Source organism: Gambusia affinis, linkage group LG15, assembly GCF_019740435.1.
Source record: "Gambusia affinis linkage group LG15, SWU_Gaff_1.0, whole genome shotgun sequence".
Taxonomy (NCBI): Eukaryota; Metazoa; Chordata; class Actinopteri; order Cyprinodontiformes; family Poeciliidae; genus Gambusia; species Gambusia affinis.
Window position 1 is genome coordinate 10,996,877 of NC_057882.1, and position 19,341 is coordinate 11,016,217.

The window sequence follows — 19,341 nt, forward strand, 5'->3', positions numbered from 1 at the left end:
AGAAAAAAAGATAATGCAGAAGAATATTATTGCACCACCTGCAGCAGTGCACTAACACACAAGTAGTTCTGAATTGCAGGTCCTCCTCTGTTTCCACTGATTCTCCACCTTAGAACTACAGTGATGCGTATTTGTAGTCCTAAGCAGCCTTGATCCATTGCTATGGTAATTAGCTGTCATGACTCATCTACCAGCTGGAGTGAGTCGTGCAGGCAGAGAAGTCTGTTAGAGGCAGAAAATCCTGTCGCATCACTGTACTCTGAAGCACATTGACAGAAAGCCATACGTCCTAGAGAAATTGCAAAAACATTTTACCGGAGCAGACATGCGTATCAATGTCATGACCGAGTTTCATACCAATAGGGCAATATTTGTGGCCGTGATGGCGATTTAAAAAATTATTTTGATTGAAAATGGCACTCAGTTTCTTCACTGTAAGGCGTGTCTCCTCCATTCTAGTTTCCCAAAAAATCAAAAATCTTTGGGTCGCTTAGAGACAATTTATGGACAAACCGTAAATAGTATCGATGTGCCGTCTTCACTTTAGAAGAGATGAGGGACGTATCTACAAAATTAAATTTAAATGACATTTCTAAGAGAATGTATGACGACACAGGAAGACCTCAAAAAAAGTGTAGTTTTAGGATTTAGTGACTGCCTGGCCACATACACAACAATGGAGCAGCTGGTGAGCTCCTTAGTGTTCTGGGGGTCGTTTTTTACCTTTTTTGTCGCCATGTTAACTCAAAATCCCACTAAAAATAATAGCACCCCTCCCGGGATCAAGCCGCATGTTTTGATACCACTTTTGTAGAGGTGTACGCAGCGGTATGAGCCGCATTCAGGGTGACAGAAGAATAACCATATAACTAGAAAATTCCTGAAGAAATTTAACTGGGGCCTGCCAAAGTGTGCCCGTCGGTTTGGACCCAGCGTTCTGATGCTAACAATTTGCATCAATGCTAAAGAAAGCTGCAATGTAATCAATACAATCAATAGAATCACAATAATGTTAAGTAAACTGGACATGCACCATTCAGTATGATAAAGTAAGTGTATTAGCTAAAATGAGCAAATATGCTAATGTTAGCGTGAATGCTCTCTGTAGCATGTGGGATATTATTAGAATGTTCTCTGTAATTTACTTAATTCCTTCAGAATACTAAACATGGCAGATAAGTAAGAAAAATAGGTAATAGCTTATTTAAGCTAAAAGGCTAATGCTAATGAACTGCCTTGCTGTGCAAGGCAGTTCCCTAACCTGGGATAAACAGATAATGCAGAATGATATCACTGCACCGCCTCCGGTGGTGCACTGTCCAGAGGGGCATTTTGAGGCTTTTATTTTGAAATTTGCAGTAAGCTTCATATTAAATGCCCACACTAATCCAATGTGTAAGAGTGCTTTGGATAAACCAGTCACATAAAGCCAAAAGAGCAATTACATGATGTAAAAATTCCCAAGGCTTTTATTTTGAAATTTTGTTAAGCTTCATTTGAAAGGGTCAAAGTCATCCCATGTGTAACAGTCATTGGATTAAATCAGTCATATAACGCTCAAAAAAGCAATGACCTGATGTAAAAATTTTCAAGGGCTTTTATTTTGAAATTTTCAGTAAGCTTCATTTCAAAGGGCCAAACTCATCCCATGTGTAACAGTGACAGGGTTAAATTAGTTATATACAGCCCATAGCAGCAAGTTTTCTAAAGGCCAGCTCAGTCCTCCTCTGTTTTAACTGAACTAGTAGTTAGAACTACAGTGATGCGTATTTGTAGTCCTCAGCAAATCTCCCTGCTCTGGGTTCCGTTGCCATGGTAAATAATCCTCTCTGCCAGCTGTGAGTGAGACATCCAGGGGGAGACAATTCTCTGTTTGAGCCAGCCAGTTTGACTAAAAAAGCATTGCAAAAACTGTTTCCGTTCGGGAACCGTAATACATATTCGAAAACCGTTTGAAGCATATGAGAGGGCTATTTTGTCTCACATAGTCCCGCCATTCATATCTCTACCTCAATCACAGTATTAACAACAATGATATAAAAAAAGAGTGTGCCAAGGTCTGAAATTATACAGAAATACATTGAAGAGAATCAGAGAGAAAAGACTGCTACCCTGGCGCATGACTTTGCTCTGAAGCACCTGGAGAAAACGGTGGCGCTAGATAATTTTTGAAAACATTTGACCGGAGCAGGCACGCGTATCAATGTCATGACCAAGTTTGATACCAATCATGCAATATTTGTGAGCGTGAGGGCGAGTTAAAAAATGATTTGGGGTCAAAATGTCGCTCTGACTCTCACTCTAAGCGAGCGGCTTCACACTCTGATTTTCCAAAAATCAAAAACTTTGGGTCGCTTAGAAAGAAGTTGTGGACAAACCATAATACATATTGACGTGCTGTCTTCACTTTAAAAGAGATCACGGACGTATCTACAAAATGAAGTTTGAATGGCGTTTCTACATAAAGTTATGACGACACAGAAAATCCTCAAAAATAGGGTATTTTCAGGATTTACTGGTTGCCTCGTCCCCTTGACGACGAGAGATGCACCTGGTGAGCTCGTTAGTGATTTTGGGGTCGTTTTTTGCTTTTTACGTCGCCATGGTAACTCCAAAGCCCACCAAAAGTAATAGCTCCCCTCCCGGGAACGAGCCGCACGTTTTGATACCACTTTTGTGGGTGGGCTCGCAGCGGTACGAGCCGCATTAACGGTAACGGAAGAATAATAAATAATACGTACTAGAAAATTCCTGAAGAAATTTAACTGGGGCCTGCCAAAGTGTGCCCGTCGGTTTGGACCCAGCGTTCTGATGCTAACAATTTGCATCAATGCTAAAGAAAGCTGCAATGTAATCAATACAATCAATAGAATCACAATAATGTTAAGTAAACTGGACATGCACCATTCAGTATGATAAAGTAAGTGTATTAGCTAAAATGAGCAAATATGCTAATGTTAGCGTGAATGCTCTCTGTAGCATGTGGGATATTATTAGAATGTTCTCTGTAATTTACTTAATTCCTTCAGAATACTAAACATGGCAGATAAGTAAGAAAAATAGGTAATAGCTTATTTAAGCTAAAAGGCTAATGCTAATGAACTGCCTTGCTGTGCAAGGCAGTTCCCTAACCTGGGATAAACAGATAATGCAGAATGATATCACTGCACCGCCTCCGGTGGTGCACTGTCCAGAGGGGCATTTTGAGGCTTTTATTTTGAAATTTGCAGTAAGCTTCATATTAAATGCCCACACTAATCCAATGTGTAAGAGTGCTTTGGATAAACCAGTCACATAAAGCCAAAAGAGCAATTACATGATGTAAAAATTCCCAAGGCTTTTATTTTGAAATTTTGTTAAGCTTCATTTGAAAGGGTCAAAGTCATCCCATGTGTAACAGTCATTGGATTAAATCAGTCATATAACGCTCAAATAAGAAATGACCTGATGTTAAAATTTTCAAGGGATTTTATTTTGAAATTTTCAGTAAGCTTCATTTCTAAGGGCCAAACTCATCCCATGTGTAACAGTGACAGGGTTATATTAGTTTTATACAGCCCATAGCAGCAAGTTTGCTAAAGGCCAGCTCAGTCCTCCTCTGTTTTAACTGAACTAGTAGTTCGAACTACAGTGATGCGTATTTGTAGTCCTCAGCAAATCTCCCTGCTCTGGGTTCCGTTGCCATGGTAAATAATCCTCTCTGCCAGCTGTGAGTGAGACATCCAGGGAGACAATTCTCTGTTTGAGCCAGCCAGTTTGACTAAAAAAGCATTGCAAAAACTGTTTCCCGTTCGGGAACCGTAATACATATTCGAAAACCGCTTGAAGCATATGAGAGGGCTATTTGTCGTCTCACATAGTCCGCCATTCATATCTCTACCTCACTCACAGTATTAACAGCACTGAGATAAAAAAAAGTGTGTGCCAAGGTCTGAAATTTTTCAGAAATACATGGAAGTGAATCAGTGAGATCTGTCTGCTACCCTGGCGCATGACTTTGCTCTGAAGCACCTGGAGAGAAAACTGTAAGCGCTAGATAATTTTTGAAAACATTTGACCGGAGCAGGCACGCGTATCAATGTCATGACCAAGTTTGATACCAATCATGCAATATTTGTGAGCATGAGGGCGAATTAAAAAAATGATTTGGGGTCAAATGTCGCCTGACTCTCACTCTAGCGGAGCGGCCTTCACACTCTGATTTTCCAAAATCAAAAACTTTGGGTCGCTTAGAAAGAAGTTGTGGACAAACCATAATACATATTGACGTGCTGTCTTCACTTTAAAAGAGATCACGGACGATCTACAAAATGAAGTTTGAATGGCGTTTCTACATAAAGTTATGACACAGAAAATCCTCAAAAATAGGGTATTTTCAGGATTTACTGGTTGCCTCGTCCCCTTGACGAGAGATGCACCTGGTGAGCTCGTTAGTGATTTTGGGGTCGTTTTTGCTTTTTCGCCATGGTAACTCCAAAGCCCACCAAAAGTAATAGCTCCTCCCGGGAACGAGCACGCGCGTTTGATACCACTTTTTGTGGGTGGGCTCAAGAGCGGCACGAGCCGCATTAACGGTAACGGAAGAATAATAAATAATACGATTAAAGAAACATTCTATTGGGTGTAGAACAATAGGTGCCTGCCATGCAATGCATGGAGGCAGTGACTGACTTGCCAAGTCAGTCACTGCTCTCCTTATGCATTGCTATGGGCAGGCCCCAATTAAAGAAACATTCTATTGGGTGTAGAACAATAGGTGCCTGCCATGCAATGCATGGAGGCAGTGACTGACTTGCTTCGCAAGTCAGTCACTGCTCTCCTTATGCATTGCTATGGGCAGGCCCCAATGAAGTATATTTCAATATATATGTGATACGTCATTAGAGTATCACATCTGGGTACTACACCCACCTATGATGGCAGCTGTTAGTTTATAAAAAATATTAGATTTTTCAGAAAATTAACATTGGTGTACAAAACATATTTAAAAAAAGAAATAAAAGGAAAACATTTCAGTTCCTGCAACAATGGAGGACGAAACATCAAGAAGAGTGAATGATGTCCATAAAAAAACCTGGAAATGACTCCAGCAGACTTTCAGGTATTCAGAGCAAAACTAAATCAGTTGACCTTGGCTTCACCTTGGAACCTGGAAAGAGTCTCAGATGGAAACGTTTACGCAATGATGTTCATGCAGAGAGAGGAGATGGGAAGAATGTGCATAACTGGGAGAAACATCTGGGATGAGTCCCTGGAGAGAAGACGATCTGAAGTTAAAGGAAGACGGACTGAAAAACTGAACTACGCTGTACGAAAGCTGCCGCATTGCGATTCTGAAGGACCAGAAATAAAAACCAGTCCTACAGGATTCACTGCACAGATGTTGAGGAAGATGTTTTAGTAAAATGAGACAAACTCTTCACTCTGGGTTTCTAACTGCTAAAAATGAACAAGTATAAAATGACCTAACTACTAAATATGAATAAGTATAAAATGACCTAACTACTAAAAATGAACAAGCATAAAATGACCTAACTACTAAAAATGAACAAGTATAAAATGACCTAACTACTAAAAATGAACATGTATAAAATGACCTAACTACTAAAAATGAACATGTATAAAATGACCTAACTACTAAAAATGAACATGTGTAAAATGACCTAACTACTAAAAATGAACAAGTATAAAATGACCTAACTACTAAATATGAACAAGTATAAAATAACCTAACTATACTATTTTTTTCTGAGTTTCAGGCTTTACATTTGGCTGTAGCTCATTTACATCCAAATGTAAAGCCTGTGTAGGTTATCTCACAGGTTTTTTACCACTTCCCTGAAAGCCTTTCTCACTGAGTTAAAGGGGTTCCACCGCGGCTGTAGTCTGTTTGCCATTGTTACCAGGACGTTTCTTTCTAGTATCGAGGTCCCTGCCTCCAGGACAATGAGGATGTTCTCTACCTTCTTGCACTCCTTCATCAGGTCTTTGAAGATGGTGTTCCCCTGGAGTGTAATTTTTTCCGGGCTCATTTTGAGAACTCTGGGTTTTGTTTCAACCCAGAGTTTCTCAAAGAGTCGATCACAAATGGAATTATATTGTATTAGAGGGTAATGGCTCTTTCCTGTCTTGTCAATAATCTGCTGGATAACATCTCTGACAAGACTTCTTACAGCAGTTCTTCTCATATTTACCTCTTCGGCCTGGTCTTCCTCTGGTTCTCTGAGGGACTCGGTTTCTGATCGTTCCAGTTCTACCTCAGCAGGAATCATATTCTCACAGATTTCTGTGATATCGGCTGCCATGGCCGTCGTTTCCTCGTTGTCTTTGGCCGGCTGAGCTACGCACCCTTTAATGTCAGAAAGAGAAGCCTCTCCTTCTGACATTTTTACATCTTCCACTTGGATGATCAATGGAGCCACCTTTGCTGAACGTCTACCAATGAAATTCCTGAAAAACCTCTTTATCTTTCCTGTCAGACCTTTAGTCTTAGACTTTGGCTCACTGTCGGCTGGTTCCTTGAATTTTTCAACAAATGAGGGCGATCTATCTAAAAAGTCCCTTATAATCAAGATAGTTTCATCAACCATTAGTCTAACTATTGACAAGCAAGGTGCTTTCTCAACATTATCTGTTGGAGTAGCACCTGAGTCCAAGCTGTGTTTCACACTGGCCAGCAGATATTGTACAATCAGCCTGTTTAAATTTTGTGTGTTCTCCGTAATTATGTCTTCTTCTATCTCCAGGATTTTTGCGAAGCATTCGGGAACTTTGTTCCCCACAGCCGCCTTCAAGTTCCTCATGGTGCAACATTCCTGACTAAGCAGAATGTTGCAGGTAAAAATCTCCAAGATGAATCCAAACTTCTCCTGCAGAGCACAGGTGATGCTGGCTTCTGCATTTCCATTTGCCAGTCTTAACCACTCCTTTGGGGTGAGGGTCCTGACAAATGGGTCGACCGCAGCCATCAGGGCTTCCATGGTGACGTTTTGGGTGTCGGATGGTGAACTCTGACTACTTTTAATCATTATTTGTCAGGTTGAAGATAATATTCAGGTCTTTTGCAACACTAGCAAGAACAACAGGTTCTGCGAAGAACGAGTGCAAAGTGACGTTTAGGGGGAAAAAAAGCAAATAAAGACCCTGACCTATGACGTCCGTCCACACGTCATAGACATCAAACCGCCCACATAACAGCGTCATATCCTCAGTATGAAGTCACGTTCTGTCAGGAGCCACTTTACTGCGCATGTCAGACTATATTTAAACTTTTTACAGTCGGGATAATCAAATAATTTACAAGTGGAGCCACCGCAGATCGCCTCTCTTCGCCCAGCGCAACTCCCGCAGCTTTGTGGCGTCAGCAGCCGTCAGGTCTATTTTTAGCGCCTCAACCCGCTGCTTTTTATTTTGTTATATTTTTTATGATTTCTGGAGGTTTTGTTTGTTAAATGCCGTGATAGAGGAAGCTACAGCTTCATTTACCTCTGATTGTGATCAGAATAGGGAGAAATGATTTTATTTGTCTGCGACAGACTGGCGACCTGTCCGGGGTGAACCCCGCCTCTCGCCCGGAACGTTAGCTGGGGATAGGTACCAGCAACCCTCCTGACCCCATTAGGGACAAAGGGTGTATAGAAAATGGATGGATGGATTTTATTTGTCCTTTGCTCGCTAAATATGAATAGCGCGGTATTTAGTTTTTTTTTTATGAAGACGGAACTCGGTTTATCGGTAAATATATCTCGCATTGATGTTACCATGAACAAAATGGCTTTAATATCGCTCGTTTATAGCTAATATCCGACGTTTGGGGCATGTTGTCTCATTTATAGACTCACCTGCATTTAGTGCTGATGGCTTATTAAGACAGAACCGAGAGTTAGAATAAATTACTTTGTTACTCTGTGATAAACTGATTGACAACTGTTAAGAAAAATGATTATTTCTAATGCTTTAAACAGTTAATTTTATGTCATGTGTAAAAGGTATCTTGAACATTCTATGTTGTATAAATTTCTTAGTTTTAAACAGATGTTCTGTGAAGAATTTACAGTTAAATTATCCAGCAGAGTAAATGTCAAAGGTCAGGAACTAGATGCAGATCAAAGGAGATCTTTTAGTATTGTTATCAGGGCTCAGGAAGCCACGAAATTAGCATCTATTGCAGGGCAGAAGCCTGTATGGCTCACAGAGCATCAAAGGTTTTTTAGAACCACATCTGGCAGGGTTTAAACTAGAATGCAACATAGAATGTTGAGATCACTAACAGTTTTCTAAGTATTAATAGCAAGTTTATAATGAAAGTGCATTATCTAAGTTTAGAAGGGTGAATGCTGAATGTATTTGAAAATTGTACTGTCTATGATAATATCTGAACCAAATGGAAATTGTTTCAATGAAAATGTGTTGTTTAGTATTAGAAAACTGTTCAGGATTTTATGTGATAAAGCAAGGACTTAAATCTTTGGAAAATGCTGAATGCAGTAGACCAGAATTAGGTTTGTGAAGATAATCTTTCCTTAAACTAAATTATTTGATTTGGCCGGGAGGCACTCCGAATTTCACAGGTATCTGTTAGAGCCAGAAGACTAGGATGCAGCTGCTTGCTCCATTGTGCTTCTAGAGACCAAATGGCCTTTGATCTCTGGCGTGAAATTAAGGGAAGGTCTAAGTTCCTCTGAGTGTCCAGGGGAGCTCCTGGTTGGTCGAACCAGGGGTACGCCTTAATGAATACATTAACAAGGAGAGAAACGCCTCCACTATAAAAAGATTGAACACGATAATAATAATTCAGATCGCTGTTATCTCCTGCCGTTTTGGCAACAGCCTTCTCCAAAGACATGTCTTTGCTTTTTCTTTCTCTGTCTCTGTCTTAATTCTTTTGTCTCAGGTAATGAATGTATGTCTCTGTAACTCTGCAGTTTTCTTGTTAACTCATACGTTGCTTGTTGTGAGATTAAACGCTGTAACTCTGTGACGTCATCACGCATCCTTGTTCCTGATTGGCACACACTCCTCGCTGGAAGGACCCGGGAAATAGGAAGAGATAGAGAGCCAAGCTTTTTCCAAATTAAGCTAACTTAGTAAATTTCTTCCTTTAACACAACATGCTAGCTAATGCTAACTCGATCGTTCAACAGTGTAAATACAAACATCTGTGTGTATGTGTGAAGATCCAGTCCTGCTTCTCTCAGTGATCAATTTTAGGGAAAAATAATTATCATTCAAATAGACAGAGTTAATAATATCTGTTCTCTGTTCCCATGTTATGAAGGGGAACAGATTATTTTCCGAAGCTGAAATAATTCATCCCAAATAAATTTGACAAATAATGAGCAAATATTTACAAACTTACAGGATTTGTTATTCATCAAGAAAGGAATATTGCTAAAATGTGTTTGATTCAGTCGGATTATTAAACAGTTAAAATTAGGTTTCTAGGCTGGAGATTCGTGACTGTAGAAGTTATTGCAGAACCTCAAGTGTTAAAGGAAGATTCGGCCCAGAGCATTTGGGCCGAATCTCGGGGCCGAATTCACAAAATAAACATCAGAGAAAATATTGCAGCAATAAATAGAATCGCAGAAAAAAGCCAAACATGCCACAATGAAATGAATCAAAATGTCTCCAAAGCATCAGCGGACTGACAGGGGCCACCGGGGGATTCCAGGTAGATTTCAGAGATGGGCATCGCAGCAGCTGCTCATGCAGAGCCGGTCCAAGGTAACAGGGGCCTTAGACAGAACCCCCCTCCCTCCAGAACCGTCCTGCTAAGAACCTCAGCATCACTAACATGTTTAAATACTGATAAGGTGAATCTGTGAGAGGGAGACCAGGTTCATTGGCCGAGTTTAAAATCAATCACTGATTATTGGTTATTTGCTGTTATGTATTTGTGAACAAACCTAATTCAAAGACAAAGGTTACACCGTATTGTAGCCATGGAAACAACAATCAAACTATCAAGATGATTCTTTAAACTTCTGCAAAGTAAACGTCCTAATTAAATCCTAAATGTACTATTTATTTTTCTGCCTTCAAGAAAATGCTAAAAAATAACCATAAAATAGCATAGAATGGTGTTAAATGTAAATACAGCAGTTACTGCAGTCTACGTTTTCATGCTGCCATAGAGCTACCATTGGAATTTACACAGATAAAATTAAGCATAACCACTTTCCCTTATTGATCTGGAAATTATTAAATGTTTAGCATTGTTATTTTAATCAGACTGAGTTGTGTTTATTTGACGTTTAGCCTTCAAACGTTAGCTTGGAGCCGTTAGCCTTGAGCCATTAGCACCAAACCTATTTCTAGATAATACACTACACTGTTTCGGTTCAAACAGCATCTGTGACAAAGGAATACCTACCTTTATTCACTTGTGTTTGTTTGTTTATTTTCAAAATTAGCCGCACTTAAGTTAACTGTCAAGAAGTGTTATGTCAAAAAAAATTTGATGTTTACTACCATTACCTTTGTGGTGATTAACTTGGTAGTTACCGTCGGTCAGTTTCATTCAACTGGACATGAGGTGGATATATGCATGCCCTATCTATTTTCCTCAAATGTTATCCTATTGCTATGAAATTCATACCAGCAGTTCATAGAACTACTCTTATTATGTAGAAAAGGTGAATTCCCTCTTGACTCTTTATTTCTCCATGTTAGCAGGGGATGCATTTTTTTGGAAAACCTATTATTAGCCTGCCAAAATCTCCATGCCTTATTTATTGTCCTCTATATATGAAATGTATGCATTACTTTTTATTGTTATGTAGGATGGTCAGTTATGATATCATTAAAAATGTGATGTTCAACATTTGTATTTAATGTCATAATAACCATTTACAATTACAATTGTCTGTATTGTAATTGTAAATGGTTCCTTTTCTAAAAAATGTTAAATTATTAAGAGCATCATTAAATATGAACAAATTTCAATTGATGGTTCGATACAGCTATTGTATGCACTCAAAAGTCACACTTGTCTATATGGCCAGTGTCCTCCTTATGCGTATTGCACATATCTATGTTATTTTTTAGCACTGTTTGCTTTTTCAGGCTATGATTGCTGAGACAAAAAGTCACAGACATAATATTGTATCAGAAAGTATTAAGAAATTGTTAGTTTTGTTACATTTATTGTTAAAGAAATAGATAATCAAGGAATTTTGATAAAACTATAAGTCCATATTGCCCATCCCTATTCCACTATACTTGCACCCCCTCTCTATTTTTAGCCCCAAAACTCTCACTTCATTATTCCACAATACAAGTGAAAAATAAATATAAATATTCTGAAAATCAAGTCTGCGAAGAAAGTATAAGATACTTCTTTTGTACGAGTGAAATTTTTCTTTTGAAGTGTAGATGTGACTTGAAAAACCACACTGTTTGCATCATTTTCAATATAAATACGAAATATATATATATATATGTTATACAACCGCAAACTTCAGCATAAAGACATCTGTAGACCACGAAGAACGCGGGGCTTAATTATCCAATTAAGAGCATAGTTAACCATAGTGGAGCATATCAAACTATTCAGTTTGACTCTGTTCATTCTGGTTGGTCTTGGTGGTCGGTGTTCTTGTTATTTTCATTAGAAAATATGGACCCTAAGCTTTTTGAAATAATCTTTAAATACAAAGTTCATGGTTCTTACGAGAGTGGTTTGTCAAAGGCACAGAAAACTGAAATTTGTCGCAAAGCGAACAACTACGAAGTTGAAGGTCAGTATTATTCTGAAGTCTTCTGTAACTGTATCTGTTCTTTTTCTGAATGTATTACAATACATTCCTATTGTTTTTGTTATGTGAATTGAATGTCAACAGTACAGTCTACAGTGTTATCTTTGTTTTTAAAACTACTCAAAGCATTTGTTACTAAGGGGAGAAATTTAACTGAATTATGTGGCTTGTTAGTTGTGATTATACAAACCAAAAGAAATATTTGAATTTACATTAATTGCAGCATTAAAGTGGAATGGATATATCTAAGTCTATATTTTGTTTTGAATACTGTTACTTTGATATGGCATATAAATATACTCTGATGCCATTTCTCAACGCTTCTACTGGCCTGGAATTACTGGAGACATAGACAAATGGGTAAAAACACATATAAAATAATTGAATACATGCATAAATCAAATGTGTGTATATATATATATAACTTTTCAAATGCTATCACTTCTGCAGGTATCAGAGTGTGAAGTGTGTCAGTCTGCAGGATATAAAATAAAAGACACCAGTGAACATACCCCAATAAAGGTATTGATAATAAAATAATTAAAGGAATATAATATGTTACTCTATGCTGACAACCATAACATAAGGCTGAATTAAATGTTTAGATCCAATCTGTTATTGTTTAAGTTTTTCCTCTTTCCATTTAGGTTTCACATCCTTTCGAGCTTATTGGAATTATAGGGAAACTAAAAACCACAAAAAGTGGATATCAGTACATCTGTGTGATGACGGATTACTACACCAAATGGACACAGGCGTACCCAATCACCAGTAAAACTGCAGAAGAGGTCACTAAACAAATTCTTAAATTTGTTTTTCAATTTGAAGCCCGTAAAAGAATTTTGACAGACCAAGGCACAGAGTTTGTCAATTCGGTAAAGTTGTATTTCATCAAAACAATTTTGTTAAATATGGCATGCAGTTTTTGACTTATGAATGTGTTATGGTTGTGACAGATAAATAAGAATGTCTGTGAAAAACTGGGCATTAAAAGGAGTCTCTGTGCACCCTACCATCCACAAACAAATGGTTTGGTGGAAAGAATGAATGCCACTATCCAAAGGTAGCTGATACTCATCGACAAGAAAAGTCCCAATTTTACAGGCTAAATCATATTATAATATCAACTTTAAACTTTTTCTCTTCAGGTCTCTGTGCAAACTTGTGGGTTCCAAACCAGAAACCTGGGATGAGTATCTCGGCGCGGTCATGTTTGGACTTAGGACCAAAACACAGATGACTACAAAGTTTTCCCCTTTTTTTCTTATGTTTGGACGTGAAGCTCGATATCCATTTGAGATCCCTGAGAAATATGAGGTTTGAAACATTAAAGTAAAATTTCAATTGTCTTACAATAACACATCAATTACACATGTTCTTCAAGTCAGAAATTGATGTGTGTTATAGATCAACAACACTGTTGAGCAGGTTATGGAGGAAGAGACTGTGACAGAATGCATAAAGCATTTGGATGCCATTAAAGAGGTCATTGAGGCAAATGTGACCAGATCAACAACAATGACAAAAAAAAAAGGCTGCGCTCAGCCAGCAGAAACGTGTCATTCAGTGTGGGCGAGTTGGTTTTGAGGCAAAATGTGAGGAGTCAACAAAGAAAAGGGGGTAAGTTGGAGCCCAACTTTCTAGGACCATTCAAAATATCAGCTCTCCAGGGAAAGAGTGCTGACCTTATTTCAGAAAATGGAGCACTGTTTAAAAATATCAGTATCGACCATCTCAAACACTTCAAACCAGAAAATCCACGAATTCCACATAAGATGACAACACAAAAAACAGAAAATCCAACATCTGCTCCTCCAGCCTCTCCGACCACAAGCGACCCGCGTGACCACAAGGCTCACAAACAAAGCCTCACGACGCATTGTTTCTATGGAAACAAGACTCGATTAGTGCATCATTTCTACAATTAGTCAATCAACCATCACTGTGTTCAGGGAAGCGCTGATTAATAATATTGTCTCTGCATCCGTGTGCCGAACCCCTCTCGCTCATTTCTGCCATGGTCACTGCAAAGAAAACGAGGAAAGTTGACAGTGAGGGCCGCCGCTTTCAAGAGAGATGGGAATTACAATACTTCTTCACTGAAAATCAAGGCAATTGTGCTTGTCTAATTTGTAATGAGACGGTTGCGTTGTTTAAGGATTTCAACGTAAAGAGACACTACCAGACTAAACATGCTAACACATACGATAAGCTAACAGGGAGTGACCGTGCTGAAAAAGTGAAGCGGCTCAAAGCTGCACTGGCATCACAACAGCGATTCTTCACGCAGGCCTGTGAGTCAAAAGAAAATACTACCAGAGCAAGCTACGAAGTGGCCATGTTAATAGCTAAACATGGCAAACCTTTTACTGAAGGTACGTTTATCAAAGACTGTGTTATGAAAATGGTGGAGAACATTTGCCCTGAGAAGAAGCAAGAATTTGCGAATGTTTGCCTGGCACGTAACAGTGTAGCACGGAGAGTTGAGGAGATCTCGTCGGATATTCAGAGACAACTGGGGGACAGGGGAGAGGCTTTTGATTATTTCTCATTAGCCTGCGATGAAAGCACAGACGCATCTGACACTGCACAGCTACTGATTTTTTTAAGAGGAGTTGACAACAATATGAACATAACAGAGGAGCTCCTGGACCTCCAAAGCATGAAAGGCCAAACCAGAGGATCGGATTTATTCGTTTCTGTTTGTGAAGCTGTTGGTAATATGAAACTACTATGGAATAAAGTTTCTGGGATCATTACCGATGGTGCGCCTGCCATGGCTGGTGAGCGAAGTGGGTTGTCCACACTGATCTGCAATAAAGTCAGCGAAGAAGGAGGTAACGCCATTAAACTTCACTGTATAATTCACCAGCAGGTTCTCTGCGCCAAACATCTCAAATTTGATCATGTTATGAAATCAGTGGTAAAGGCGATCAATTCTATTCGCTCTAAAGCGCTATACCACCGACAGTTTCAGCAGTTCTTGCTTGACATCCAGGCTGAATATGGAGACGTAATATATCACATCGATGTGAGGTGGCTAAGTCGGGGGTCCGCACTGCAGTGATTTTTCGCTCTCCAAAAGGAAATTGGACAGTTTTTGAGTGAAAAGGGGCATCCGATGGAAGAACTGTCCGATCCTGTATGGCTGGCAGATTTGGCTTTTTTGGTTGACATAACGAAGCATCTGAATGCGCTGAATGTTAATCTTCAAGGACGAGATGCAGTAGTGAGCCAGCTATATGCTCACATCAAGGCCTTTGTAACCAAGCTGCAACTTTTCCAAAGATACTTGTCCCAAACAGAGCCATGCACCACGCACTTCCCGGCTTTGAAAGAGGTCACTGACAGTTTCCCACAGGACAACATCGGTGCGCAAATGAAGAGTTATGCAACAGCTATCGCATCTCTTTCTGTGGAATTTAACAACCGCTTTCGGGATTTTGCAGTTATTGAAAAGGACATGCTGCTTTTCTCTTCTCCGTTCAAGTGGCGGATGGTGCTAAAAATACTGAGGGGGGCGCACACAAACAAACAAATGAAAAACAAACAAAACAAATCTTAAAAAATAGCACTATTTGAACATAAATTTTGCCCTCCTTTCCTTCTGCCCTGCAAATTTCTCAATTACATTTTTGTTAAAGTCAGTCATCTCTGTGACTAGTCTTTTCTCCATTGACAACATGGCCAATGCATTCAGCCTGTCCTGAGTCATTGAGTTTCTCAGAAAAGTCTTGATTCTTTTCAGAGTTGAAAAGCACCTTTCAGCTTCTGCTGTGGTCATGGGTGTGGTGATGAGGATCTTCAAGAGCGTGACAGTTTCTGAAAAGACTTCTTCTAGATTGTTTTCCATAAACAGCTGGAGTAGGCTCACAGCACCACAACAGGCTTTGAACTCTTCCTTGCTGTAGATGAGAGTAAGCTCTGTCTTCAGTTTACCTCGATTGAGCACTGGATAGGCTTTTAAGGTGTTGCTCAGTGCATCTTCAGGAAATGCTGTGTTGTATTGTTCAAATCTGTCCCCCTGCAGGAGTGTGGAACAAGGTGGTTTGTGAAAGAAAACCGCTCCCTGGTGTGTCCCAGTATGATATCACAGACCTTAAGAGAGAAGGACAAACATGAAGATTATGATTTTATAATCACATTTTTCATTCTAAATATGAAATGTTATTTTGTCCTTTCTATTAAGTCATAGAAAGAAGGAACACATTTTATTTATAAACTTACTGATTTTAATAACATTTGTGGCCATTTTTTAAGGCTGTGTTATGAAATGTGTTACAGCATTTGTGTGGGACAAGATTATACAAAATTCAGTAACCAAATGTTTTATTCCTCATTACCCATAAACTTCAGTACAACTTAAATAATAAAATATCTTGCTGACAAACATTACATCAACATACCTATACAGCATAGACACAACTAAAGGTATTTCTAACTACAACGCACATCTTCCTAATATATTAAATAAAACTACTATAAACCAGTGTAACAGTGATTTTCCACCACAACTCACCTCTGCAGCAATCCTTTCATGGTCTTCTACACTGAGTGTCCGACGCTTCTTCACTGGCTGACTACTACCTACACTGCTTTGTCCAACCATGGAGTGGAGAGAATTTCTGCCAAAGAGAAATACTTACAATATTATAATAATGAAGAAGAAGAAGAAGAAGAAAAAGAAAAATTAGCTATTTAAACAATTACCTGATCTTTTGAATGTCCTGCTGGAACTGTTGGATGCTCTCCTGGATACAGACTGAATCTATGACCTTCTTCTGGAGTTTGGCATAGAGAAGGTCCACATGAGGCATGATATGGTGGAAAAGTTGCAGAAAGAACTTAAAATCCTGATCCTCCAGTAGCATGGCAAATGCTCCAGCCTCTCTGACGGTAATGGGGTCAAAGTCACCAGAGTCTTGTATGCTTTCGAAACAGCGGATGAGGTCCTCTCTGTGCTCAAACACAGTATTGATGGCACGGCTGTGAAAGTTCCATCTGACATTGCTGGATGCTGGTAGTCTGTGGGCCACAACTTTATCAAGAATTCTTGTGCGCTTGGAAGATCTGGAAAAAAAGCTGGAAAATCCACTAAGGTTAGAAAAAAAAATTCTAACTTTGGTTATGTGAGAAGTAGCCTGTTGCATTATTAGATTGAGCTGATGAGCATAGCAGTGGATGTAGTGGGCATTTGGGTACACATCTTGTATCTTCTTCTGAACACCTGCAGTGGCACCTCGCATCACGCTGGCTCCATCATATGCCTGACAGATTAGCTTAGCCTTTTGATCCTCAGGAAGAATAGTTGCAAGACGTTCTTTTAGGGCTGTAGCAAAGGAATCAGCTGTAGCCGACTGCAGAGGGATAAATTCAAATGCTAAGTTTCCCCCAAAAACCTAGCTTCATTGCATTGTCTAGGTGGCTGCGGCTGTTTTCGTGCCGTTTGCATTTTTCGGAAAGATGTTTTAAGTCTCTTACCCCAGTTGTTGTCCACATTGCCTCCGTGCCAGAACTTTGAAATAGCAAACACGGAAAGCAGTAAAAGGCATTGCTTACATCACATCCAGCTAGCCAACTCCGCTTGTCATAAGAGCTGGAAAAAGCCCGCGTGTAGGATCGCCCACGATCACTTGCCTGCTGCTGAATTTGTAAATTGGGACGATCCGGTCCAAGCTCCTTTATCCTGTTTTTTTCTTCAATTGAACGCTTTGTAAAAGCATTTTTTTGTAAAGACAAAACAGAATTTACTCCACTTTGCAAACGTAAACGTGAATGGACCTAACGAACTGCAGCTGCGCTAATGAGTCGAATCGGGGATTGTCCAATCACACAATGTTTTAAAAAAAATTAGCCAGTACTGACACTCTACCAGTAATGACACAACAGAATGGGTGTGTCCGGGACGCAGAGCGCTGCGCCCTGTGGAAAAACTTAAATAACCAATTAAAAGTCAGCCTCAGATCACCTGCTTGCCAAAGGTTCATGCGCCTACATACACACTCATTAGAACGGCGCCCTGCACATAGGATAGGAAGCGTGCACGATGTGAGCAATTAAATAGAATTATGTATTTACTATTTTAATAAATTCTAACATGTCTATTGGACACACAGTATGAATAAATACATTTTCTAAGTATTTTGCAGTTCAGAAATCATTTATTATCTAAACAATTTAAAGGGGGCGGCGCCCAAGCGCCCCCTACTGGCCAGCCGCCACTGCTCCGTTCTCCGTGGACCCTGATGATGCTCCTCCACAGCTGCAGCTGGAGCTCATTGAGCTGCAGTGTGACGATGAATGGCGCGGCAAACACCAGCAGCTTTCTCTTTTTGACTTTTACTGCAAGCTGGATAAAGACAGGTTTCCAGAAATGCGAACATTTGCTAAGAAAACGTTGAGCTTATTCGGCTCCACATATTTGTGTGAGAAGACATTCTCTGTCATGAACTTAAACAAGAACCGATTGAGGTCAAGACTAAGTGACTCCCACTTGCGTGACATTTTACGCATTTCAACCACTGCTATCAAACCAGACCTGGCCTCTTTACTGGAATCCAGATCTCAGTATCACCCTTCTCATTAGTGTCAGCAAGTTATCTGTTTCTTGATCAATCTGAAATTGAGTATTTTGAACGGTAACATTTGTGACTATCAACAGTGAAAAGCCATAGGAACATTTATGCACTTGGATTTATGGCTCTTATTTTTATTAAACTCTTGAGTAAGATTTGGTTATTACTGTTGATGGTATGAACCTGTAGATGTGACACAAACTATTACTTTCTGAAAGATATTGTAAATGACAAGAGCAAAATTCACTTATTTTAAGGTTAATTAATAACAAACAACTTTGCATTATTTATAATTCCTGTATAAAATGTTCATGAGGCAAAGATATTTTTAAAATATGTAAATTGAAGGTCTTTCATGCAGTTTGTTCAATGTTATCTGACTCTCCAGATATGAATGAAAGGCAGAATTTGTGTTTTAGAGTTGTTCTCATCTGCCTGAGTGGCTTATATTTGGTCATTTTGTCATTTGAAAAATAAAGATAAATGTGACAATGAAAATTGTTTTATAACAGTGTGTATTTGCATGAAACTTAAGTAGTTAAAAAATGTTCCAACAAGCTATTGGCCCCCGGGCATCTTCACTTTATCAAATCTGGCCCTCTTTGCAAAAAGTTTAGACACCCCTGGTGTAGACCAATCCTTTCCCAATGGACCTTACCAAGCTCCGCCCACAACCGACCCAGGTGACCGCAAGTCTCACAAACCAAGCGCAGCACGTTGTTTCTATGTAAACATGACTCCATTAGTGTATCATTTCTACCGGATTTTCACAATATATCAGCTACTACAATGGACAGAGGAACTAACAAGTTCATGTCATCTGGGAGGAGGTTACTGGTTTCTCAGTCACAAGCTGGTTGCAAACCTGAGGCCAGCAGGTGTCAGTCAGTTCTGGTTGATCTGAAATTTGGTTTGATGACCTCAATATGAGAAGCTACAGACTGATAGGAGGAACCAAAGAGCTCTGTTAAGGTAAAGGCAAATCTTCTGAAGTTGGGATATAATTA

General features: G+C 39.4%; 1 protein-coding gene across 1 annotated transcript; it reads right to left on the reverse strand.

The window, feature by feature from the left end:
- Nucleotides 1–15,734: 15,734 nt before the first annotated feature.
- Nucleotides 15,735–17,136, reverse strand: LOC122845083 (zinc finger MYM-type protein 1-like). Its single transcript, XM_044141098.1, has 3 exons — nucleotides 16,470–17,136; nucleotides 16,279–16,384; nucleotides 15,735–15,857 (listed from the first exon to the last, which is right to left on the reverse strand). Exons 1-3 carry the CDS (start codon nucleotides 17,003–17,005, stop codon nucleotides 15,735–15,737), a joined length of 765 nt encoding a protein of 254 aa, XP_043997033.1. The 5' UTR covers nucleotides 17,006–17,136.
- Between the last annotated feature and the right edge of the window lie 2,205 nt (nucleotides 17,137–19,341).

What these genes read in the sequence shown, in the direction of transcription:
- LOC122845083 (XM_044141098.1), bottom strand. Translation starts at nt 17,005, where the DNA reads ATGCGAGGTGCCACTGCAGGTGTTCAGAAGAAGATACAAGATGTGTAC. An exon ending in CAGGACATTCAAAAGATCAG is followed by an intron (nt 16,385 to 16,469) that starts GTAATTGTTTAA and finishes TCTCTTTGGCAG; the next exon opens with AAATTCTCTCCACTCCATGG. An exon ending in ATGAAAGGATTGCTGCAGAG is followed by an intron (nt 15,858 to 16,278) that starts GTGAGTTGTGGT and finishes TTCTCTCTTAAG; the next exon opens with GTCTGTGATATCATACTGGG.